The following is a 27270-nucleotide window of genomic DNA, read 5'->3' on the forward strand; positions in this document are numbered from 1 at the left end:
TCAGGCACTTCGAAGAATGAGACAAGTGGAGGAAAATATAGAGGAAAAAGTAGAAATATGCCACTCCTCCATATTTGCTTGCGTATGTAGTACCTTTAAGAGCACTCCTATAAACTCCATTATATTTTACCTAGCTTATTAACGCTACAATGTTATGCAAAGTGAACTCTTGTGGGAGAGTGTGGGTATACAGGTCCATTGGTGTGCGTTATATTTTAGACTAACAGCGTTAAAGTGGTCATCCCAAGCTTCACTACCAAAGCCCATGTACACACGTCTTAAACTGTCCTACATATCACATGCCCAGCAAATATCTTTCTCTTCTACTGTCAGATAATAATTGTAATGTGTCTTCAAATGTAAATGATCAGGTTGTAACGTGCGTGTCTCAACTGTATGTTGCTGTGATTGCACAGAGATATAATCGCTCATTCAGAAACAACAAAAACTGTTGCACATGTTGCCAGCTGGAGAAACATAATGCGGCACAGTGTGTGATCTCCAGCTCTCATCTTAACTCCCGTCACCTAAACACAACATAGGCAGCTATTTTGTGAGCTGAACCAATATTCATAATAATATCTATTCACTAGGAATCAATAACATGACCGAGGCACAGAGTTGTGAGCATGCAGTCTATCCATTTACAAGGCACCATCAATATCACTAGTTCCTAATTAATTGATAAGTGGCTTTCCCAAGATCATTATTTGAGATGCACTGGCAACTAGGAATGTCTACACACTTGAGAGCCCCATTGCAAAGTTTTGCAAGAACACCTAATGGTGAAAAAGCTCACATATACACACAGCCTCATGCAGCTGGGGGCAAGGCCATGATGGGTCAAATCACATCATCATCATTACCCGCCTGGCAAGGCCGGATGGCGCAAATCACGTCATCAAGACATCGACCAGTTCTTCTTACAAGATTTGGGAGCCTCTTGTCTGGGGTATATATAAAGGTTACCAGCAATATTTTCTCGGAGGACTTTGGAGCAGTACTATCCCCATCATGCCATGTCTACTGAATGTGATAATAGTACACTTTTTGTTTTTTGAAATACTCATTTTCAATACATGTTAATTACTAAAGTCCAGAGAATGGGAATAGAAGCTAAGAATTGCATTTGACATGCAGAAAAGGAGGAATTGTGCAGTTGGTCAATATTGAAAAACATTTCTAGAGACACATTTCCAAAGAGAAATCTTTAAATATTAGCAGCAGTCCATGTAATTTAGGATAAAAAGAGCTCTGAAAATAACCTCAGAAGTACTTACTTTTAACATTAATAAATAACAGGGATTTGTTTATACTGAATACCAAACCAAATGTCAGACATTATTTGTAACCAGGGGGGAAATTATACTAGATTATTCCACAGTTTACTAAAAATCACTTCTGAGCATTTCTTATGTGACTAAGCAGGTACAAGTGACATTGGAAAACTAAGCTGCATTAACAGAAGATATAAATGTGAATGTCGGTTTACTAAAAGGTGAGTGTGTACGGAGCAGACTGGGAAGACGTTCATGTAGACAGCAGTCCTGGTTTTAGGACTCTGTCCCGATCGGGGACATGTTTGTCCCGAGGGTGGGAATGTTGGGGGAAGGGAGGTATCTACCATTTCCACCCATGGCTATGCCCCCTGTCCCGCTGCCAGGGACAGACATGTTGGGAGGTATAGAGTAACAGTGGCAATAATGTGCAGGGACAAAATAAGGAATTGGTGGGACCGTCAAAATTTTGGAGAGGTCCAGGCAATGACGACCGATCATCGCGTGGCCTCCGCTTTGCTCTCCTGAGCATCTGGCGGGGCCGGTGCATGCACAGCGAGGCACTATTCATTTCTCTGGTTTGTAATTTGATTCCAGATATCCACTGGTGTTCTGTTCTTACAATTTCCCCCACACATAAACGGAACTGAACATGCCCATGACCAAGGGCTGGCTGAGTTGGAGGACAAAGCGGCATCTGCCCTTTGGGCCAGTCCCATAGTGGGCCAACTTGAGCTGGGTCACTTAGCTAACTGCATTTGTTTGCTTTCAAAATGTTCCTAATAGGATGCTGAGCCGAGTCTTGACCCCCGGGCTATATTGTGCTAGAACCTCCCCTGCCCATGACCTCTGAGGATTTCCTGCATAGATATCACATCTATGCATTCTTTGAGAAAAGGCATGATCCACACAGGATCCTGACAGTTACCATGGATAAAGTAGGATGGAGTATCTACCATGAATAAAGGCAATTGGAAAGGGAGTGAGGGTAAATATTAAAATACAGAGGAATGCAGATTGAGTGGCAGTGACCACCAGTGGTAGAATAAGGAGTCGGAATGGTTATGATGGATAATGTAGGAAGGATGTGCAATAAAAGTAGCTATCCTGGATAAAGTAAGAAGAAGTGGCAGTGCCATCTTGAATAAATTGGGATTATTAGTATTATTGTTATCGTAGATGTGTAAAGCACCACAGTGTTTCGCAGCTCCGTACAGTAGGGAAGACAGGACATACATAAAACAGAACATACATAAATCAAGGACATACAAGGCAGACAAATTAAATGCAGACATGAAAACAAAGGGTATGGAGGACCCTGCTATTTAGAGAGTTTACATTCTAAGTGGAAGAGGACACAGCTGAAACAAGAGGAGCCAGTGTGGCTTAGAGTGGAGATTGGGATAGCTGTGAGGGTGCATTAGTGTTAATAGTATCATCAGGGTTAAGGTAAGCTTTAAAAAAAGAGATGGGTTTTCAGAGAACGTCTAAAGATTGTAAGGCTGGAGGAAATCCTGATTGGGCGTGGTAGGGAATTCCATAAGTGGGGAGCAGCACAGAAGAAGTCTTGTAGGCATGAGTGAAAGGTGGTTACCAGAGACGAAACAGAGAGTATTTTGGAATGAGAGTGACTATCAACTATAAAATAGAATAGAGATTGAGTGGAAGTGACTATCGTGGATTTGTCTAACCACTAAAATTTCTGATCAATTTGGTTGGTCAGATTTGATTGTTGATCATTTGTCAGAAAAGCATAGAATAGAAAAGCATCTAATAGTTGCGTATTGATCAGCATGGATGGCCACTGTGACCATGAAAATTGTTAGTTTGGATTGTTCTGTAAATTGAAAACGTGTAATAATAGAATGAGCAAATTAGCCTGGGTATACCTCTAATTTCCTTTATTTAAAATGGACGTATAAATTTAAAAAATAAATTGTCTAGCATTGAAGACCCACAAGTAACATTCAATAAAATACGTAAAAGTTTCGAGACCTTATTAGAACAGAATATATTACAAATAACTAAGAGTACCACAGCACTGATTCCAGCTGCAATTCTGAATAGCACTGAACTGTTCGCCCAAACAAACCTCTTCTACACCACCTTCAACTTTGGCATCTACAAGGAGAACTGATAGTGGATCACTATCTGGTACTTCTAAGGGGAAGCACCAAACTGCTGTTACCAACTACACACAATCATGGTATGCCTTGAGTATGTTTAGATGATGGGTGTGCTGCCACCTATTATGTCTATCAAAGTACACTGCATAGTTGGTGTCACTCAGGTATTTCTAGTCCATTTAGCAGATGATTTGGAGCTAGTTCTGTCGTGTGGAATCAGAACCAGCATCTTCTGCACTCTCTCAAAAAATTTAATTTAGGAGCCATTCCACCACTGAAGTATTCTCTGTATTAGCTCTTCCACCCAAAACTCATGGAACATGTTGAAGGGTGCCTGGGCCCTTTTCCAGCACCTGTCGATAAGCAAGTTGGAAGTGTGTCAGGTACTGCTTACAGTTCCCCCCTCCAAAGTCAAAAATGCCAGTAGAATCATCATCATCATCACCAGCTATTTATATAGCACCTGTCAGGCCGTAGGCCTACTGAGGACTACAAAGAAGCAGAACACTAACCAGTATTAGCACTACTGAATTAGCAGGTGCGGAGTCTAACGTACCCCTGGTATTCGCCAGGGACCCCCGCAAGGAGGTTTGGACTTTGCTGCACAGGGCACGCAGGTCGCGGCCCTACTAGCCAGTTACTGGTGTAGCGTAGAGGGGTCAGACGGTCCGGGTCAAGCCAATCGGGAATGCAAGGTACAAGGGAGGAACCAGAGGGATAGTCAACAAGCCAAGGTCGCAGGAACAATATGGGTCACACAGATAGAAGGGATGGTCGCCAAGCTGGGTCACAATGGGAGAGCAGGAACACTGGGAATAGAACTGGAAAGCAGCAAAAGAACCAGGAACACTAGGTGAAGGAACTTGTTATTCTAGCACCCTAATGGCGCCAGAGCCAGGTTTAAATAAGACAGGGTAGGCGGTGAGTGGAGGAGCCAGGAGGCAGCACACTGGAGAGGTGAGTAGCGTCCCATTACTAAGCAACGGGACGGAGCAGGGCGCATGCGCATGACAGGCACCAGAAGCGGAAGCTGCAGCGCGTCTGTTGCCAAGCAACAAAGCGCTACGGCCCGGAAGGCAGGCGCCCGTCCCCAACTAACGGGATCAGCGGGGATGGCGCCTGACAGCACCACTAATTCTGCAGCGCTGTACCGAGAACTCACTCACATCATTCCTTGCCCCATTGGAGCTTACAGTCTAACTTCCCTAACATACACACATACAGGGAGAGAGAGAGAGAGAGAGAGAGAGAGAGAGACTAGGGTCAATTTGATGGCAGCCAATTAACCTACTTTCCTGAGACATTTGAGAGTCCGATCCCATATGGACAAGAAGTCCTGGTGGAGTTCGTTGGCTGCAGGAACTTGAGTTGAGTAGGTTGGGATGTAACCCATACACAATAGAAAACGGGGTGGATGAAGTAGATTCATGGTAAAGATTGTTATGGGTGAACTCTGACCATGGTAGAAGGTCCACCCAATTGTCTTGTGAAGTTGAGGAGTATAAACTAATAAAAGTCTCTAGATTCTGATTTACCCTCTCAGTTTGTCCATTGGACTGCAGATGATAGGATGAGGAAAAATTTAACTGAATGTCCAGGAGTTTGCACAAAGATCTCCAGAATTTTGCAGTAAATTGAACTCCCTGATCCGAGACAATTTCGAGAGGGCATCCAAGCTGGCGAAATATCTCCTTGATAAATAACTGTGCAAGAAGGGGAGCAGAAGGAAGTCCACTCAGAGGAAGAAAGTGTGCCATTTTTAAAAAGCAATCTACGACCACCCAAATAGTATTGTATTTCTTACATGGTGGAAGGTCAGTTAGAAAATCCATGGAGATGTGTGACCATGGTTTGGAAGAAATTGTAAGTGGCACGAGAGGACCCACCGGAGACCGACGAGGAGTTTTATGCTGCGCACAAATTTGACAGGCTGCCACAAATTGCTTGACATCTAATCCGAGAGTAGGCCACCAATAATTTCAGGAGACTATTTAAAAAAACTTTGGCTTCGCCAGCATGGCCCGTGAATCGGGAGCCGTGGTACCAGCGTAGGAGCTTTTTACGCTGATTTGAAGGTACAAAGCTTTTCCCTGGAGGAGGCGTCGGTGGAGGAGACACTGAAGTGGCTTGCAAAAATTTTGGTTATAGGATGGGACGGTTAATGATATCAGAAAGTTCTGGTTCCCACAGGAATGCTCTGGATAAGGCATTTGCCTTCCTATTTCTTGATGCTAGCCAAAATGTTACAGGTAAGTTAAAACGTGAAAAGAAGAGAAACCAACAAGTCTATCTGGGATTCAGGCATTGGGCTGTCTGAAGGTAAAGTAAATTTTTGTGGTTGGTGTAGACAGTAAGAGGGAACAATGCTCCTTCCAACAGATAACTCCATTCAGACCAGGCTAGCTTCATAGCTAACAGCTCCCTATCCTCAATTGCATAATTGTTTACTGCTGGCAGAAATTTACGAAAGAAAGCACATGGGTGGAGTTGTTTCTCTGAAGGGAATCTCTGGGATAATACTGCGCCAACTCCAACCGCCGAGGCATCCACTTCAACAAAGAATGGTAAAGATGTGTTGGGTTGCCTTAACACCGGAGCCATGGAAAAAGCCTCCTTGAGGGAATCAAAGGTAATGCTGATGTTGGCCATATCTTGGTATCTACCACTTTCTTGGTGAGGGCAACGATCGGAGCCACAGTTGAAGAATAGTTCAGAAAAAATTGACTTTAGTAGATGGCAAGTCCCAAGAAACATTAGATTGCTTTTAGGCCGGAGGGGATAGGTCAGTTGATAATGGCTCGGACATTTTCAGGGTCCATGCGTAATCCATGTCCCGACACAATGTAACCCAAGAAGGTAGTTTCTGGTGGTTCAAAAACACACTTCTCTAGCTTACAGAAGAGCTGGTTAGCTCTGAGCCTGGACAGCACCTCCGCCACATGAGCCGATGTGATTTTAAGTCTGGCGAGAGAAAATCAAAATATCATCTAAATAAACAATGACAGAAGAATGCAGGAAGTCTCTAAAAATTTTGTGCACAAATCTTTGGAACACTGCTGGGGCATTGCTGAGGCCAAACAGCATAACCAAATATTCGTAGTGGCCATCCCTAGTTTCGAATGCCATTTTCCACTCATACCCCTCACGAATTTTGATAAGATTATAAGCGCCCCTCAAGTCCGGCTTGGTGAAGATTTGTGCCCCTTTAATTCATTGTTCCATTGAAGTTCCGAAGACAGAGTTCTGAATTGGATTACATATTGTGTGAGGGTCCTAGACCCCTGACGGAGTCTGAGGACACTAGACGTGGCCAAAGAGACAATGCCTGCTTTCTCAAAAAAAATTCTAAATGCAGATGTGAAGGTGGCAGCATCTTGCAGAAGAGTCATTCCTTTCCCAGAGGGGCGAAGCCCAGGCAAGAGCTTGTCCTGACAAAAGGGATATAATATAAGCAACTTTAGAGCAGTCCGTAGGAAAATTCGAAGGAAGTAGCTCAAATTGGATTGAGCATTGGTTCAAGAATCCTTGACAATCCCTGGGATCACCGTCAAATGTCTGGGGAGTCGGCATCTGCAGGGAAGAGGGAGGACAGACAAAAACCAGGGACTCGACCTTGATGGGAGAAACAGCTCGAGAAGCAGGTAATGATGACTTTGAGAATCCAGACATGAAGCTAAATCTTGAAGGCATTGGAGAGTTTGTATTTGAGTGGCGTCCTGGCGTTCAATACGATCCACAAAATGTTGCAATAAGTCCTTGGCTGATGGTTCTTGATCAGGATACATTCCTGTGGTCAGTTCATACTGTCACGAAAGCCAGATAGTTGGAATGGTCTTGATCTCTGCTTGAGTGACAGCTACCCCCAGAGAGGTGCGCAGTCTAACGGAGGAGAGGTATTCACCAGGGATTCTCACAATTGGATTGTGGTCTTAGTAGCTCTCAAACGCAGCTCGCGGTCCTCTAGGGGGCGCAGAGCAGATAATACAGAGAACAAAGTACCTGTAAAGAGAATGGAATAAAGCCTCAGGTGTATGTAATTCCGGAACAGGACGATGATCAGCAATATAGCCATGAATCTCGATAATAGGATAGGCTGAGCAGGAAGTACAGTCACAGGTCTAAACAGCGGAATAAGCTGAACAGATATAGCTATGAAGTGATGCACTGCAGTGAGCAGAAGTACTGAAATCCACACAGTTGATATAACTCTGAAACAGGACCGATGATGAATGATACCCTGCAGTGAGGTCACAGGTCTTAAATGTAGAATAATGTTATGCACATCTAGTTGCTATTCAAATAACGATTGTCGATTGCCGAAATGTGTTCCAAAGCACAATGTGATTTAATAGCCAAAAGTAGCAGAATAACAAGTCAAAATAAAATAAGTACAGCCGTTACTTATCGCAGGCTCTCTGGATCCAGTGTACCGTCGTTCAGGTCTGAAGGCTGTGGTCAAGTAGACTGACTACTGGGTCCAGAGCCTCTGCTTATATACAGTCAATACAGTAAAACAATGCAGATAATGTGGCTTGCTTCTATAGGTCCAGGCTTCAGGAGGGTCCAGTGTAATGCAGGTCATAGGCCAGTTCAAACGAAAATATCCAAAGGTGGGGGTCAACTCTCCAGGGTATGCACTCCGATTTTCCCGCCAAGAATCCAGTTTAAACTAGTCTATTAACATAACACAGACAGTATCATTTGAAACATTTATTTCCTAACATCGTTAACTAGAGTATGCAATGTGCGATCCCTTCGGCGAATGAACCGGACAACTGCAGATGAATAGGGGATTAAAATGATACTAAACATGACATATTTCCTGCGACCTGAACCTTTGATTTCACTAACATGTATATAACTTATAATATTAAACATAAATATTGCTACATTTCGACATAAATCACTATGTGTTGCAACTACAATTAATGTGTACTAATTACAAATGTGTATGTTCGTGTGAATGTGTGTAAATGTGTAAAACTTGTTATTGCCACATGTTGCGGCTGGATACGCTTCTCCACGCCATAGCGTGCTCTACGCATAATTTTCAGACAAAGACAACTGTTTGCTAGATATTAATTGAAATTACTTTATCCAATTTGCTGACTTCGACAATAAGCTAAACAGGTATTGCTGTGGAGCGATGAACTGCGGAGAGCAAAAGCACTGAGATCTACACAGGTATTATAACTCTGGAACAGGACCGATGATGAGCGATACTCTGCAGTGAGGTCACAGGTCTCGACTGTGGAATAACCTGAACAGGTAATGCTGTGAAGCGATGAACTGCAGAGAGCAAAAGCACTGAGATCCACACAGGTGTTATAACTCTGGAACAGGACCGATGCTGCAGCCGATGAACGAACGGCCTAACTCGCAAAGACATGAACAAAGGTAAGTATAAGCACAGGCGGGAGTCAGAGGAGATGCTTCCTATCAGGTAGGAGACCTGATCAACTGACACTCATAGAAAGGAGAAGGACCCTTATAAAGGGAACTGGCTGATCCTCCTATTCAGGAGCAGAGGTTTTAAAAGGTTCCCGGGGTTGTGCATGTGCAGAATGCTCGGCAAGATTGTGTCCGAGGATAGAGGAACGCCAAGCTGTACAACAGATAGGAGTAACCACAGGAAACCCATGTATACAAGGCTCAGAATGAATCTAAACCAGTGAGATGCGTGATAAAGCCCTGTGGAATCACCAGATGAATGTGCTCCCAGAAAGGCATATCCCTTTGTAAATTCCTGGAACCCTATATATCAGCCCCTTGTGTCAGGTCACAATTCCTACCTCCATGCCTGAAAACCTGCAGTCAACTTCTGCATTCCAGAATTGGATCAGAAAGCTGAGCTTCTTGGAACTCCATCAAGTGGCCTTCACTCTCTGACAGCTCAGGATATCTACTGGGGGATCTAACACATTAGGCTTAACAACGTCTGTCAGGATGGGGTCATACACTGAGATCATGGTCACTAGAACTGTGTATTTTGCTGCTTACCACTAGAACTGTCTCCATCAACATTCCAACAACATTCTCGAGGAACAACATTCCAACAATATTCTCTAAACTTCTGGGGGATGTTGTGTATCCAGAGGTAAGGATGTGGCTGGGAAATCCAATTAGTCTACCAGGTTGGTTTGGTTCCTTAGGGCTGGGTAAAGCTGGTGTTGTTTCTCCTGATGACTGTAGCCTGGCCTCTTGACTCCTAGTGATGGGGACAACAAACTCCATTTACATCCCTCATACAAGATATCTCAGAATGTCATCTGTTGGGATGGTGTCCATGACTGTCACATTCTGGACCCCCTTGCCGATTCCCCAGTCGAGAAATACCCTAGCCATGAGTACTCCGCACTGGTCTCTTCTTGCCACCATTGTTTTGGTTATGCGATATGTCTCACTTGGCCTAACTGCATGTGACTCCACGTTTTGTAACCACACAAGAGGTTCACTCATTTTCTCACCATACTCTACTAAACTGTCTGGAGTGGGAACAGTATTTATATAGTATATATTGTCTATTGAGCTATGTGACCCTGCATTATCAGGTTTCTGGTTTTCCCGCTGCTTTAACACTTTCACTCCAGGGTCCCGGTGGTCTGATACATAGGGAACAGGACGGAATAGAGGCTTGATAGAAGCATCTGAGTGTTTGCATACTTGCTTGGGACGTGACGGAGGGGGGGGGGGGCAAGTAGGAACATGTTCACCTGCTCAAACAGCTCTTTGCTGCTGAACTGGCACTTCTGTCAGTGTGGCCAGACAGACACACACTAGGCAGCTTCACCCAATGTGGAGGGTGAAGGGCTTCAGCAACCATTCCATCATGTCCAGTGCACACCTGGAGCTCCATCAGCCTAATTGATAATCTGGCCCTGGAGATAGTGTAGAGATGTAGCTTGAAAGTCTTTGTAGTAAGTGTTAAAGTCGCTGCAGTAGCCCCCACTACACTACTGGGCAACAACGCACAGTGGGAATCATCACCGTACTACTGTGTCTGATATGTAATTAATTTTCCACATTGTATAAGCAGGTGGAACTCAGTCACAATCTCATATTCTGCATCTATAGCACTGAATATTACAAGATGCCTTTTGTTATTGGATCAGCTTGTATTTCAGAGTTAATGGCCATTTTGTAGAGACAAAACAGCCAGGGCTATTTCCCCTAATTTCAATGGTAACAATAAATGGGGGCAATGACAGAGATACAATAGAATACAATACATACCATATAAGGGCAGCAGGTGCCACAATTAATATACACCATTGTGCACGTGGCATTTATATCATTATCTATTACATTGTTCACAAATGATGGATGAACCAGTTGCTAATTAAAATAGCAACTATTGTCGTCTATACAGGTATTTGGGCAATAGTTAACTAAAAGAAGGATTCTGGGTCACATACAGCGAGTGCACAAGGAGATCATTCTGTTCCCGGCAACAGACTTCAAATAAGCCTGACCATATATTTTTATTGCACGTGTATTGAAACATTATATATTAAATATTTTTATTACTACTACACTATGGGTCACCTGTCTGGCTTGTCATTATCCTGTAGGAACACACACTTGTGTCAAGATCCCCGACATCTAAATTTATCATCCAGATAAGTAAAAAAAATGTATATAAATGTACGCATAATCATTATCGTGTGGTTTCCTTGTATTCAAATATACTACACTATTTGCATTCTCCTTTGTTTGTTTAACCTAATATTTACATCAGTTTGACATCAAGGCTACGCGTACCTCAATCAATGGAATATGGCAGCATGTTTTCATAAAATAAATGGTGGGATTCGTATCAGAAACCCTGTACTTCTTGCACTATGCTGAGTTTTGACTGTCCCTTAGGCTTGCACCAGTACTTGATGTATTTTAGAAATGTTAAAGAAATGTACATTATTCTGAGGCCTTCTACATCACTGTTAATAGGAGTCGGTATTGTAAATGTTCCAGCGTATTTTAAAGTTGATCGATTCTGGTGACCCAAACACCTTTACAATCACACAGGTCCCACTTGTCTACATGACTCCTACAGTGTATTACATGTATTACAGCAATTTACTCCTATCTTACAAACATACATTATTATTACAGTACTATTCTTCTGTGTATTTTTCATACTGTGATAGGGAGACATATCAACAATGTCTGCACTTCACATATAAAATACTATAATCCTACCCCCCCCTAATATAAAGTACTGCTACACTACATGGGCAAAACTATATGGACACCTATATATTACATCCATATGTGCTTGTTGAATATTTCATTACCAACTCATGGCCATTAATATGGAGTTGGTCCCACCTTTGCTGATATAACAGCCTCCATCTTCTCGAAAAGGATTTCCACTAAAATTTGGAACATGGCTTTGGAGATTTGCATCCATTAAGCGACAAAAGCATTAGTGAGGCCAGGCACTGACTCACAGTCGGCATTTCAATTCATCCCAAAAATGTTCGATGGGGGTGAGGGCTCTGTGCAGGCCATTTTTTGAAAGGCAATTTTTTTTGGACCTCACTTTGAGCAAGGGGGCATTGTCACGCTGAAACAGGAAAGGGCCTTCCCACATTGTTGCCACAAAGTTGGAAGCACACAATTGTCTAGCACGTCATTGTATACTGCAGCATTAAGACTTACCTTCAGTGAAACCAAGGGACCCAGACCAAACCAAAAAAAACTTCAATGGATTATTCCTCCTCCACCAAACTTTACAGTTGGCAGTACGCACTCAGGCATAAAGCGTTCTCCTGGAAACAGCAAATCCCAAATTCATCCGTCAGACTGGCAGATTGTGAAGCATCATTCATCACTCCAGAGAATGTGTTTCCACTGTTCCATTGTCCAATGGGGGTGTTCTTTACACAATTCCAGTCGAAGTTTAACATTGCAGATGGTGATGTGAGGCTTGTGTGCGGATGTTTGTGTGACCTATTGTTTCATGACTGAGCTGTTGTTGCTACCAGATATTTGAACTTCACAATAACATTTGACCGGGCAGCTCCAGCAAGGCCCAAATTTGACAAAACTGATTGTAGGAAATGTGGCTTCCTATGACAGTGTATCGGTAAAAGTAACTGAGCTCTTCAGTATGACTCATTCTACTGCTAATGTGTGACTATGGAGATTGCATGGCTATATGCTTTTTGCAATTTGTGCACCTCTTAGTAATGGTGTGGCTTAAATGGCCAAACACACTAATTAAAAAGGGTGAGCACATACTTTTGGCTATGTAGTGTATTACACAGGTTAGATAGTGGACTCTGGAATTACATCTTTAGAAAGTTATTGCTCATGCCTTACTATTTAGAAAAGAAACACTGACTAATGTACTGTTTAGCAGTGCTCCATATGTTTACTGTAGGAATAGGCACTTGGAAATCGTGTCTGTGTGCATAGCATTTTCACTAAGCAGGAACTTATCAACTTTTCCTTTCTGATTGTGTATATAGACACAAACACAATGTATTATCTGGAATGCTTGAGCTTTAAGGCTTCTTGGGTAAGGGGCTGTCACCTTGTACGATTGAACTCTCACTCCTGCACTCAACTCTACCACCCCTGCCACCTCAGTGAGCCTCTGGTGGGCCAAGCCCCAACTATGGCACTCCACTAGGTTCCTACAAAGATGTTCTCTCCCAGCCGACCACCAGTGGAGAAGGTCTTGCTCTCTCGCTTACTTCCTTCACTTTAAATTCATTCTTTTCTCTTATAATTCTGCCCTCCCCTTTGCCAAATAATCCTTCTTTAAGTCTCTCATTTCCTCCCAATCCTCCAACCCCCAGTGCCTCTTCACTACCTTCAACTCCCTTCTAGTAGGCATGATGATCCTGTCCTTTGTACGTTCTTGTAATTATTGGTGGTCTGTCTCCACCTAGGACATGCTTATACACTGTAAGAGGCGAAACACTCTCTCTAACATGTAAAAATACTGTGAGGAACTGGATGACAAGGACGAAGAAAGAAAGAGAGATAGCATTAAGAGGCTATAGGAACTTCGTCAGCCCCCATAAAAACGTTGAATCAACAAAACTGTTAAGACTGTACTCCACATTAAACACACTGTTATGTATGGACACAAATGTGTATGAGAACACTACAGTAAAAATATAAGTTTTATGTGGTTACTGAAGATAGCAAACACAATACCAGTATATCCTTTAGACTACATTCTATAATATTGTTCTAGAAGGGAATTTAACTAGCCCCACTAACTCCAGATGTTATCATAGCGAATTAGGGCAGCACCTAACCCTTATTATTATAAAAAATATCATTTTGAATGGGGGAAGTGCACAGTCCCAACGAGTTAAAGAATTAACCCAACCTTCAATTTATTCATTTGTGACCTTTCAGATAAATGTGATTATTGATCATAATAGGATTGAAACTAATCCTTACAAAACAGGTTTCATCATTTCTGATCACTGTTGTTTCTCAGAGGTTTTTATCTATACTAATAATAAAACACAATAATTTATGATACATAACCAAACACATGTTTTCGCAGATTGCCTGTGCTTGGTAAATGGTTTACATGGTCGAAGAACTAGACGCAGAATCCAGGTTTATGATTGGTTGGCCTCACACAGCGAAAGTGAGGTAAATAGAGCTGAGTTACCATAGCAACAGAAGCAAACCTCACAAGAAGAGAGCTCTAATAATTACCATTTGTGTCTGGTGTGTATAAGGAAGAATATGTGTATGTGTGTCTTAGTGTATGGGAATAAAAGCAGGTGCATAGTTTTGGATATTTATAGGTCTGAAAATAGGTAAGTGCAGTATATGTAATGGTAAGTGTGTGTAAGTAATAGTGTGTGCTAGAATGTTTTTATTGATGTAAATTATATTGCGTCTACAGGTGGCAACAGAAAAATAAGTCAAGTTATAACCTATTATGATAATGGTGCCATCTGATCCTACCCTGAGAACCTGCAGTCGGGAGGTCAATGGCATAATATATAAACCCAGATGTGTGATCCTTTCCTGGTAATCTAGTCAGGAGATCACTGGACATTATATATAAACCCAGATGTGTGATCCTTTCCTGGTAATCTAGTCAGGAGATCACTGGACATTATATATAAACCCATATGTGTGATCCTTTCCTGGTAATCTAGTCAGGAGATCACTGGACATTATATATAATTATAAACCCAGCATTGTGTGATCCTTTCCTGGTAATCTAGTCAGGAGATCACTAGACATTATATATAAACCCAGCACTGTGCTGATAATCTACAGTCAAGAGATTGTTGTTCGGATTTTGCTAGTACCATCCTAGGCTGGGAGCTCTAGGGCTGGTTAAACTGTTTAGGGGTTTAAGCTGCTTTTTATTTTTTAACATTTAGTTATATCTTTGGGCTTTTTAATATGTATTTAAATCTAGTGCTTTATGTCAACATTTTGACTGTCGATTGTCGACTTTACAACCCAATAAACATTTTACATGTCGACATTTTAACTGTGTCGACCTAATGAACATATAGACATTCTGACTGATGACCTTTTAACTGTGCCGACCTTATAACTGTCAACATTTTGGTGTAGATATTTTCACTGTTCACATTTTCACTGTGCTCTGTACCAGCCTATTCAGTGAAAAAAGAAGGTGAGTACAGGAGAGAGAAAAGGAAGTAGGATGAGACAAGTGGAGAGAACAATAGAGGGGAGCATGAGTAGGACGACAGAGAGAAGAGGGGAAGTAGAAGGAAAGAGGTGAAAAGGAGAAGATTCTATAGATTGTAAGCTTGCTCACAGGTCCTTCTTACTTCTCTGTCTGTATCTGTATTACCTAGTATTATTTTAATACTGTTTGTTCCCAATTGTAAAGCGCTACGGAATTTGCTCGCGCTATATAAATAAATGTTGGTGTTGATGATGATGAAAAACAGGAGGGGAGAGGAGGGGGAGGGGGGAAAAACGGATTGTAGATCTGCAGCACTCATTGGTTGCCAGGATTATTATTATTATCTTTAATTTATAAGGCGCCACAAAGGGTCCGCAGCGCCGTCCATGACATACAATAAAGGAGAGGAGTAAGGACATACTGGTGTGGGAGGGCAGAGGCAATGTTGCCCCTTGCATCAGAAACGAAGGGAAGAAGTGGGTGTGTCCTCCCAAGACATAAATTGCATAAATAATATTTTTTCTTTGATCAAAGAATTCTCTTTGGGTCATAGCCTTTCTGCTCGGTGTAAGTGGCAGCAGAGAGCTCTGTAATGAGCTCTCTGCTCTAACTGCCAGCACCAGCATCTAATTGCTGCCTTAGAATGCCATATGTATGGTCTGGCATTCCAGAGTGCCAAATTTAAGCTTTGTCACAGATCAGTTACTCTCTGATCAAGTGGGTTTGGCGATGGCACAGAAGTATTCAGAAGGGAAAAGTGGAGTAATCCAGCTGTGGGTGAGGCTTTAATGATGGAGAGAGTAAAGGATAGGATGGCAGGTTACTGAGGAACGGCTAATATTGCAAAATGGAGGGGGTACCTGTGATGATGCAAGTTCATGTTGAGGCTAAAGATAACTGATGATTGGGGTTAATGATGATTATGTGGGTAAGGGGGGTTATTTATTAGGACTATAATTATGAATGGGAGGTGGTAGGCCAGTTTGACGAGGATGGAGATTTAGTGAGCAATGATGTGGATTCATGGGGGTGGGGTGTGTAATGTCTGTAAGAGAGGTGAGCCATGTGTATAGGGGGTACCGGCTATGTTTATGGTCTACTCTTTATCCCTGAACACCATATTAAAAAGTTTTTGTTTTTTGCCTGGCTCCTTAATTTCTAGACGGGCTCCTGCATTATAAAATACTTGTTGAACCCTGTCCTACAACACATCTTACACAATTTTGTAGGTAACCAAATATAACTTCTTCCACCTACTGCGCAGTTTCATTTTCCGCCACGGCTCTTTCGTTCGTTCATCTATTTATATAGCGCCACTGATTCCGCAGTGCTGTACAGAGAACTCACTCACATCAGTCCCTGCCCCATTGGGGCTTACAGTCTAAATTCCCTAACACACACACACACAGACTAGGGTCAACTTGATAGCAGCCAATTAACCTACCAGTATGTTTTTGGAGTGTGGGAGGAAATCAGAGCACCCGGAGGAAACCCCAGCAAACACAGGGAGAACATACAAACTCCACACAGATAAGGCCATGGTCGGGAACCTTTCTTTAGTGAAATGGTTACACTGCAGCCTGAGCTCTCTTGATCTGGCTCCTCTTATTAAGCAGCTGTGTAACACTATTTTACATCTACTTTGTTATATAGCAGTAAAATGTTGCCAATTTACAACAGTAAATAAAAATGTCTGGTATATAATGGCAATATTGAGCTCTCCAACTGTGGAAAATCGACAAATACCAGGAGTCTCAATCAGTGATAGTTAGTACAATGACTGTCATACTACTAGTTCTAATAACAATAATATAATAATACAGTGTTTTTTTTATATAAGTTTCCAATTCCCACCTTTTTTTTTCTCACAGACCAGGTATGTAGCATACCAGCCGTGTGTTGCTCATACTGAGGTGAATTAGGTGAATATTAAGCCTGGAGAAGGACAGGTGAACACGACGTCACCGCGCAGCAAAACCTGACAAGTCCACCCCGGCAATTACCGCCATTCAGCATTGCGCATGCGCAGTACGTCGGTCACCATGGAGACGCTATTGTCTCATCCAGCAACTAGCAATCGTAGAGTGGCCCCGCCCGCTTGTGACGTCACTTCCGCCAGGTCAGTCGTTAGGGATGTAAACTTCCTTGTCACCGGCACAAACCCGGAAATCAAGGGAGGAAATACCGAGAGAAGATGAGCTGGTGAGTAGTTATATAGCTGTTTATAGATAGCTGTATAACAGCTTCCAGCTGTTATCTGTGTGTTATGTGCAGGGGATGGACAACTGCCTTGGCATGCTGGGACTTGTAGTTACACAGCTGCTGTAGCTCAAACCGGCTGATGATGGCAAGACTGTGATCGCCATAATCATTGTTTTATGGTCTCAAGGCTTTACACACTTACCAAGTATGGTATTGTAAAGCGATGCAGAATATGTGGGCACTATGTAAATAAAGAATGCTGTATACAGATACTGACTAGTTCTTAAGCCTCAAGGCTTTACACAACACTTACCAAGTATGGATTTGTAAAGTGACATAATAAACAATATTCAGTGACAATGGTAGGATGAATGGCTTGTGTATTGTCACTGAATATTGTTTATTATGTCACTTTACAAATCCATGCTTTGTAAGTGCTGTGTAAAGCCTTGAGACTTAAGAACTATTGAGTATCTGTATACAGCATTATTCTTTAGTTACATAGTGCCCACATATTCAGTATCGCTTTACAATTGGATAAGATTTAGAATAGAGAATAAGATAACACCACAGATTACCTCTTATTAAAATTAGGGACATAAATTAGCAGGGATAAATATATGAAACAATCCAAAGGGGTTGTTGGTGGCAGATTTAACAGGGAACTTAATGTATTTATATTTGAACTGAGGTAGTTATAGACTTTAATTAAAATACTCATTTGTCAGGTCTATGGTCGTCTCTTGTTCTTGACTATCAAGGTGCTGTCATTTTTTTTTAACCATAAATTGCATCTAAACCTGTCGAAAAGTGGCTGTTGATTATTATAGATAACAAATGATAATTGGCTCTTACCTGCAGCTGTAATTATTTCAGACACTAATAAGATGTGCATTCAGGATCCGTGAGCTTTCATAGAAAACCTGTGCACATACTCCCAGGTGTCTGTGCTGGTATGCTTGTCTGACGGCATTCCTTGTAGATCTGTGTGACTAACAAACGCAGGAAGTATTAATCCCATACCTCAACATGTTTATCCGCAACTTCGTAATTATTTGTATCACAGTGGAAGTTATTTTTGCTAAATAATGAATGCAGTTTTTTGTTTATTTAATTGATTTTTTTTCTTCTTAACTTTATACAGTGGTTTTATAAGTGTGTGTATGTGCTTGTAATCATCTAAACCAGTGGTTCCCAAACTGTGCGCCTATCGGCGATCTCACAGGGGTGCCTCGGCCAGGGCCAATGACAAGCAAGGAGGTGGACTACTTGGTAATTATTTTGGCTTAGGGGTGCCTTGAAAAACTTATGGAGACCCTAAGGGTGCCTTGAACTGAAAAAGTTTGGGATCCACTGATCTAAACACTAATTTTTGACCCATGATGAATTGTAATGAAGTGCTATAAACCATAGCATTCAATCAGATGGTTGTGTAGTCAGACAGATTAAAACTGACTTCTGATTGGTTTCTCTTGGTTACATCACCTCATTGCACCATGTTAGAAAGTAATCCACATTGTAAGATTTATTTATTTTTTGTTTATATTTTGGGTTATTTTGAATGAATACATATGTCTTGCAGTAGTAGCAATTGCAGTTTATACCTTTCCCTTCCTGAAAAACAGGTGGTGGTGCTGTCACCATTCATGAGGACCTTAAATTAAAAAAAAAAAAAAGTATATAATTCAAGAAAATAGCCTGAGCTTGTATGCAGATGGATTTTCAGCCCCCTTTTGAATGACCCTTGTGATCACTATAGGGATGTTCGATCCCTTATTAAAGATCTGTTTGAGTTACAGGTTGTTGTGTTACATGGAACGCAGCTCATATGAAGGGGTGCAAGCTGTGTGCATGCGTCCTTAATGTGCTCAGGAACTCAAAAATGGGAAACCGTCTCTGTGCTTACTTGTCAAATTAAACAATATACCTTCTTTATACAGTTACAGGAGACACACATCACAAATATTAGAAAAAACACGCAGAAAGTCACACACAGCATGTGAGAGATTTGCATATTGAACTAGCAGCATTCACTTTTTTTCTTCCTCACACAAAATTTATTTATTTATTTACATGCCTGGATCTTTTTGCTGCTTTTTTTTTATTTCTCTCCTTTGTCTTGCACAGAGAATATTTAGTATTTTTGACATAAGTTTTTTTTTTTTGTAACACATCTGGATTGACTCTTCTTAATTGGCTACTTTATCAGATGCGCACATAGGTAGACTAGTCTTTACATTTTTATGTTGGAACAGTCATGTTTAACAAAAATAAATAAATACAAATTAAATCGGGAAGGTGAGAGTCCAAAGGACATTTGTTTTCCCTATTGATAGGGGCCAAGTAGAGTGAAAAGAAATAATTTGCAGCTCTTGCTTTATAATGTCCGCTTAAAAGCACGGTTCAAAAAGGGTGTTACAGTGAGGGTGGCATGTAATGGAATTAATACAGTTTAATTTACTTTTGTGGTAAGCAAGGGTAATTTTAGATAGAGTAGAGAGGGGGTTGGTGTTATAAAGAGTGAGCTCTGTATTTGTGAATATTAAAGCAATCTTTCATATATTGGCAGATTTTATTTCATCTGTAATATTCCTCATCCACAGAAATAATTGTCGATTTAACTCTCACCAGTCGGGAAGACTGTCTTACTTGCACATGCTTATAGATGTGTGTTTCTTGGCAACAAAAGGGTTACACAGCTTTGAAAGCACAGAACTCTCTGTAGAGCCCATTCTTGGGTATTTCTGGCCCATCTCCAGTTCACAGAGAAAAATATCAAATGCAGCCAAATATGTTCTGCAAACAAAATCTATCTGTATTTCCCTCCTCCCGTTCTCTTCTCCCCGAGCCCTGACTCACCTTGTTCTACATTCAGCAGGGACTAATCATGAAGTGGGGTATTTCTGCTCCAATGTCATTCATCTTGGCTAGGTCTCTGAGAAGTAACCTAAGTTATGTGGCTGATCATTTAGAAGACAAGGCATATAAAATGATACACCCATCATTTAGTGCAGAACAGCATTAACTGAAATATTATATTTACCCTTTTATTAATATGTCAGACTTTCAAAAGAAGCATGTTTGTTTCTGAGACTTTGTAAGGTCTCTAGAAATATACAGGAGACTGTGACCTATGACGCCATTTTTGAGGAGTCTGACAGGTCAGGTGACACCTCTGGTTTATGTGTTAACCTGCAGTATAATTTGTAGCAAACATACGGACACTGTAAAATACTTCAGGAATGAGGAAAAACGAGTGCGCGGACATATCTTAAACAAGAGCCTGTATATTTTAAATAAAGACATAATAGAAAAGCATCTTGGTTTAGAGATAACTATGACCTATTTGAGTTAAATGGTTCATGATTTTTACGCTAACTCAAAAATAAATGAATATAGTAAGGGTGTACTTGATGTGTTGATTTTATGAATTGCAGACAAATGCTATGCTACAATAAACCAATTAATACAGTGTTCCCACCATTAAATGTTCACGTCTTGTGATCCCTATCCAGTTGCTGAATTTGGCGCAAACAAGGTGGTCAGGGCCTGATCAACCACTAGGCTGACCAGGCTGCAGCCTGGGGCGCTGGGTCCCGGGGGGCGCTGCCCTGTGGGTATTTTTCTAAAAAAAAAATAAAAAAAATGTTTTTTACATTTTTTTTTTCTTCATTCATTTTTTTTTTCGGGGTGGGGGAGGGGGGGTCGCCGCGGGGGGGTGGAGCTCTCGACAATCAAAAGCAATGGTGGTCAGTGGTTAGCAACACACAGCCAATCGCCAGGCTGCCTGTTGCTGTGCAGCAGACAGGAAGCAGGACGTCTTCACTTCCTATCTGCTGATCTGAGGAGAGGAGCGACGCTGGCACAACTACAGGTAATTGAAGGGGGGAACTGCCCTGCATATCTATAGGGAGGGGGGGGGGGGGAACTGCCCTGCATATCTATAGGGAGGAGGGGGAACTGCCCTGCATATCTATAGGGAGGGGGTGGGAACTGCCCTGCATATCTATAGGGAGGGGGGGGAACTGCCCTGCATATCTTTAGGGAGGGGAGGAACTGCCCTGCATATCTATAGTAGGGAGGGGGGGGGGGACTGCCCTGCATATCTATAGTAGGGAGGGGGGGGGGAACTGCCCTGCATATCTATAGGGAGGGGGGGAACTGCCCTGCATATCTATAGTAGGGAGGGGGGGGAACTGCCCTGCATATCTATAGGGAGGGGGGGGAACTGCCCTGCATATCTATAGGGAGGGGGGGGAACTGCCCTGCATATCTATAGGGAGGGGGGGGAACTGCCCTGCATATCTATAGGGAGGGGGGGGGAACTGCCCTGCATATCTATAGGGAGGGGGGGGAACTGCCCTGCATATCTATAGGGAGGGGGGGAACTGCCCTGCATATCTATAGGGAGGGGGGGGGAACTGCCCTGCATATCTATAGGGAGGGGGGGGAACTGCCCTGCATATCTATAGGGAGGGGGGGAACTGCCCTGCATATCTATAGGGGGGGGGGGAAACTGCCCTGCACATCTATAGGGAGGGGGGGGGAACTGCCCTGCATATCTATAGGGAGGGGGGGGGGGGAACTGCCCTGCATATCTATAGGGAGGGGGGGGGGAACTGCCCTGCATCTCTATAGGGAGGGGGGGGGAACTGCCCTGCATATCTATAGGGAGGGGGGGGAACTGCCCTGCATATCTATAGGGAGGGGGGGAACTGCCCTGCATCTCTATAGGGAGGGGGGGGAACTGCCCTGCATATCTATAGGGAGGGGGGGGAACTGCCCTGCACATCTATAGGGAGGGGGGGGGAACTGCCCTGCATATCTATAGGGAGGGGGGGGGGGAACTGCCCTGCATATCTATAGGGAGGGGGGGGGGAACTGCCCTGCATATCTATAGGGAGGGGGGGGGGGAACTGCCCTGCATATCTATAGGGAGGGGGGGGGAACTGCCCTGCATATCTATAGGGAGGTGGGGGGGAACTGCCCTGCATATCTATAGGGAGGGGGGGGGGGAACTGCCCTGCATATCTATAGGGAGGGTGGGGGGAACTGCCCTGCATATCTATAGGGAGGGGGGGAACTGCCCTGCATATCTATAGGGAGGGGGAGAACTGCCCTGCATATCTATAGGGAGGGAGAGGGGGGACTGTCATGCATATGTATAGGGAGGGAGAGGGGGACTGTCATACAAATCTATAGGGTGGGAGAGAGGTTGATATGTATGAAGGAGGGCAGAGGAGGGGGGCTGATATATGTGACTGGGGGAGTTTTGATGTGACGGGGGGGGATAGCTAGCTAGCAGAGTGGAGGTAAGGAAAATAGCTGCAATGGGGATGGATGCAGGATGGGAGGTAAAGAAAATGGCTGCAGCAGGGGTTAAGGAAAATGGCTGTGGGGGGGGGGGTTGTGGTTAAGGAAAATGGCTGCAGGGGGTATTTAAAAAATACAGCAGCTTTGGGGGGCAGAATCTCATGATTGTGTGGTGGTCTCAGCAATCACTAGAATACTAAATATTAGTGAGATGGGGCTGGTAGAGGTTTGTATTTGATTGACAACAAATATTCAGATATTGCTTATATATGCCTGTCCAATGGGGTACTTTTAGCTGGCCATAATGGAGTGTTTTGTTTTAACTAAAGGGCCTAATCATTCAGGGTTTGCATTATAATACATTTTTGCATTTTCAAAACAGGACGCCAACTTTCCAGAAGCCAGCGAGAGGATAACAAAGTTGCAAGAGAGAAGAGCAAGAACAGGTAAGAGACAATGGCACAATCTGTCTAAATTTGAATGCTGGAGAATACACCTGAACATTCATATTCAGGAGTGTTCCTATACACCTATATATTCGGAGGAGGGGGGAGGGGGGGGGGGCGCTGCCTAGGCCGTATTAGCCTAGGGCGGCCAGAACCCTTAATCAGGCCCTGAAGGTGGTCTTGTAGATTTGCGCACCTAGTAGGAAAAGATGCACGGATGAAAGAGCGCATTTATAAGCATTTATTCAGTCGGATGCACCTCATCATACATCCAGCTCTATGTTAATAGCATGTGCGTTAGATATATGTCAAAAATAACAAGTGTGTAAACTTACACCCCACAATAGCGTAGATACGTAGCTTCACAGAATTAGTAGCAAATGCAAAAGTATTTGTAACTAAAGTAGGGTAACTATTGTACACAGTATAATAATGTAATGAAATGTTAGTCACAAGAGAGAATAATGTCTTGACATGTGCCATATAAAATATAACTAAATACAAATGAAATGGAACAACAAAGGATGTTTTAGTTTCATTTAACAAAATGAAATGGTAATCTTCTCTCCTGCTGTAGTCTGAATGGAAATGTCATTTAAGTAATTAGAATGGACAGCTGCAACTTCATATAACATAGCTGCCACACTAATGATTTGTCAACTGGAGAGGTCAATCGGCATTCAGCCAATCAGAAGCTGATAGATAGTGCTGCACCGACAAAAGATAGGCCACTGATGGGTGTATCTGTGTCAAAGTCTGTTTAGGTCGCAATTACGTGAACGCGCGCTTACTATACTCTGCCTTTGCTCGCCCGCATCTTCCCTCCCCCTTTCGCCTCTCCAGTTTTCAAATGCAACAAAATCTGCTGACAGACCTAAGAGTACATTTATTTGGTAGGGAAATTAGTGTCTTATACAAATAAAGTAGCCGTACGTCCAACTGTACGTGAGCCTCAAGATGTAAAATGAAACCAGAGAGTGCTAAATGCAAGACACAAGAACATGGAGAACAATAGAGAACTCTGCGTCTATCCTTCCTGTTGTCTGTCAGATACCAGAGGCTCTGTGTGACAGGTTACAGATTGTATACAGATCCAGTAGTGTAATGAGGTGATAGGTATTTATAAATGGTACATCTAGGTAGGGTTGTTAATGGGTAAAATATCTGTCTAGCACTAATGGGGAAATATCCCTTTAGTGCCCCAAGGGTACTTATTGAGGCCAGTAATATATGAAAGGGCTATTGTCAGTCTTCTCTTCCGCTGTGTCTTTCTTCTTCATCAATTATCAGTGGTTAATTTAGCCAGTCCAGTAATGATTAGACCTTGCTGTACCATTACAGAAAGGTTAAATTGACCCAACTCCAATTCTTTCATATTTTTTTTTTACATGTTATTTTTAGCATAAACACAGCAATAGAATAGCATATTACAGGAAATGGCTATATAAATGCTAATCCTAAGAAACAGATGATTATAAGTCATGCTTAAAAGGTACTTAACTTGCTATTTAAAAAATAAATAAACCTTCCATGCGGCCTTGCTGCATTAAAAGAAGGATCAGACTCGCTTCATGCAGTATAGGACTCTACTGTCATCAGCCACCTTAATTATATGTTGTTTGTTTATTTGTTCACTCTCTCTTTTTTTTCCTTGTACATCTGCACAAAATCCAGCAACATATGAATAGTCATAATACTGAGTAGTAGGGTGGTATATAATTTCTAGGTATAGATGTACAAAGGTAAAGAGTTGCAAATAATTGGTAAGTGGGAGAAGGTGTGTATATGTGCGGTCTCTAATGTTAGCGGGAGGGCTTCTGGTTTTCCTGCGTTGATTTATTTTTTTATCCCGCTATCTCCCTACAGCTGGATTACAGTTGAGTAGTGAGGATTATGGGGGGGTGGGGGGGGGGGTGAGTTATGACGAGTAGGGTGTCCTCAACAAAAAGAGCAATCTTATATTGTGAGCTCTAAATTACACTCAGGTTGAGTGAGAATTTGGCGGCTAAGGGTTTGATCAGCAGGGAGAGAGGACACCTCTACCTATTTCTGTTGCCTACTTTGCATGGGTCAGAGATGGTTGCATTTGTTAGAGCTGATGTTGAAGGGTTGAGTTACTACATCTCTAGGGCCTGATAATGTATTCCCTGGAAGGCATGGCCTTCTCGTTGTCCACGACCAGCATCAGAGCAGGGATTTTATGTTTGTTCAGGTAGTGGATTAGGTTAACTGTCTGTTGAGCATGTCTATGTTGTATAAAGCCTACCTAATCTGCATTGGTTAAATCCCTTCTTAAACAGACTAATTAATATGCTAATACTTTTGCAAAATGCTTTAGGTCCGTGTTTAGAAGTTAGTAGGGTGATTGTTGGTACAATTAGTGCAGTCTCAGGTGTTTAGTATATATGGTGTCACCGTGGGATGGTAATCTTCCATTATTTCTTCCTTAAAAGGAGAAGTACTTTACTTTTGCACACATTTTATGATAGGACATGGGGTACAGATCAGAACCTGGGATATTGGAAGGTTTTTCAGACTTGCAGTTACTGCTGTTATCTCCGCATTTTAAAATCTAAATGAAGGCTTGGTCTAATGTGGGGGCTTTGCAGGAGGTCAGATAGGATTGTATACATGTCATTAGGTTCTGTTGATCACATGTTTTATGACTGTTGTATAGGGATTCATAGTATATTGTATTGGTGTAGCAATGGTTCATGCCTTGTCACATAATGTAGGCTTAGCTTAGGGGGAGCTGCATGCTTTAAGGCAGCTGGCTAGTAGGGTGACCGATTTATTGCTTTTGTCATTAAATCTCTGTTGATTTAACCAAAATGTTCCCTCTTCCCCATCATAGCGCTGAGTTTGCCTGTAGCTAACAAGCCATGTATAACAGATGTTGGCTGTGTAAGTTTGTGGCTGTAGAGTTTGAGCATCATTGGAGAAGTTATTCATAATTTTAGCCTGAGCTTTCTTGTGGCACAGCTAATACCCCATTCATACTGCACCAAAATCTCGGGTTTTTGCCGGGGCGAGCTCAAACGACCCGGGTCTTGGTGCAGTATGAATGGTACAAGTCAAAAATCCCGGGTCTAAAAACCCGGGTCTTCAACCCGGGATTTATCGAGGGGTAATTCCCGGGCCGGGCCCGGGTTGCCTGCACTATGAATGGTGCAACCCGGATTTTTCAACCCGGGTTGCACAGAAAACAAGCTGATTGGCTGTCTGCCTGTCTCTGGTGGATGATGTCATTGGTGGGAGCCCGTGGAAGATTCGAGAAGGAGTTTAGGAGAAATGGTGGAGTGCAGATCAAGCTGAAGCAGAATCGGAGTTTGTTGGAGAAAATTGCTTTTATTTCACTGAAAAAGTGTGTATTAACAGCAATTATGACACACTGGATGGAGGAAGAGGTGCGTGAGCTGCTGAATGTCAGAGGGGAGGAAGAAATTAGAAGGCAAGTGACTGGGACTGTGAAGGATGCCACAGTGTACTACAACATCGCCAAAATACTCGCACAACGTGGCATAAAGAGGACACAGCAACAAGTCCTGAACAAATTGAAGTCCCTGAGGAAGCAGTATACTAAAGTCCATGACCACAACAGGCGCAAAAGTGGCGCTGAAAGAATGGACTGGCCCTTTTATGACCAGTGCAATATGGTCTTTGGACATTCTCCTCTGACAAATCCAATTGCACTGTCATCTTCTAGCAATGTGGATGCGGCTATACCAACACGACCAAGGAGCACACAGACAAGCGAGGCCGCAACGGTAATAATAGAAGATTCTATTGAAGACACCCCAGAACTGGAGTGCTCTGCCACAACAGATGACACCAACATTTCTTGGGACGAACTGAACGATTCACAGCCATTCCCTGCTGCGCAAGTCGTTACAGATACTTCGCAAGAAACGCAGCCAGAACCAGTGCCGGTGTCAAAGTCTACGCCAGGTCCCAGTTTACGCTCCAACAGTAAGTATCTTTAATAATCTCACATAATAACCAACTATATATACATACCAATATATCTACATAATTGGCAAAAAAAAAAATAACTGTATAAACATAACTGCCAAAAACAGAGAACTATATCAACAGAAATGCAAGCCAAATACCAATAAATATATCTACCGTACATAACTTTAAAAAAAAATATATATATATTTGAACATAACTGGCAAAAAAAGAAGTATATCAACATAAATGCAAACCAAATACCAATATATCTACATAACTTAAAAAAGAGAACTATATAAACA

At 42.5% G+C, this 27270-nt stretch overlaps 2 protein-coding genes across 3 annotated transcripts in view; one reads left to right on the forward strand and one right to left on the reverse strand.

Moving 5' to 3' along the window:
• The window catches only part of RHOBTB2 (Rho related BTB domain containing 2), a 150916-nt gene extending 133871 nt beyond the window's left edge, over positions 1-17045 (reverse strand). Inside the window, exon 1 of the mRNA XM_075207097.1 lies at positions 16908-17045. The gene's annotated coding sequence lies outside the window, so the exon portion shown is untranslated. The remainder of the gene's footprint in view (positions 1-16907) is intronic.
• Positions 17046-17163: 118 nt separating this feature from the next.
• Positions 17164-27270, forward strand: part of BIN3 (bridging integrator 3) — a 33735-nt gene continuing 23628 nt past the window's right edge. For both annotated transcript variants that reach the window (XR_012691197.1, XM_075207105.1), the window contains exon 1: positions 17164-17255. Coding sequence is in view for 1 of the 2 variants with exons in the window: in XM_075207105.1 (XP_075063206.1) it covers positions 17248-17255 (8 nt within the window). In the remaining variant the exon portion in view is untranslated. The remainder of the gene's footprint in view (positions 17256-27270) is intronic.

This window comes from Mixophyes fleayi, chromosome 4 (genome assembly GCF_038048845.1).
Source record: "Mixophyes fleayi isolate aMixFle1 chromosome 4, aMixFle1.hap1, whole genome shotgun sequence".
NCBI lineage: Eukaryota > Metazoa > Chordata > Amphibia > Anura > Limnodynastidae > Mixophyes > Mixophyes fleayi.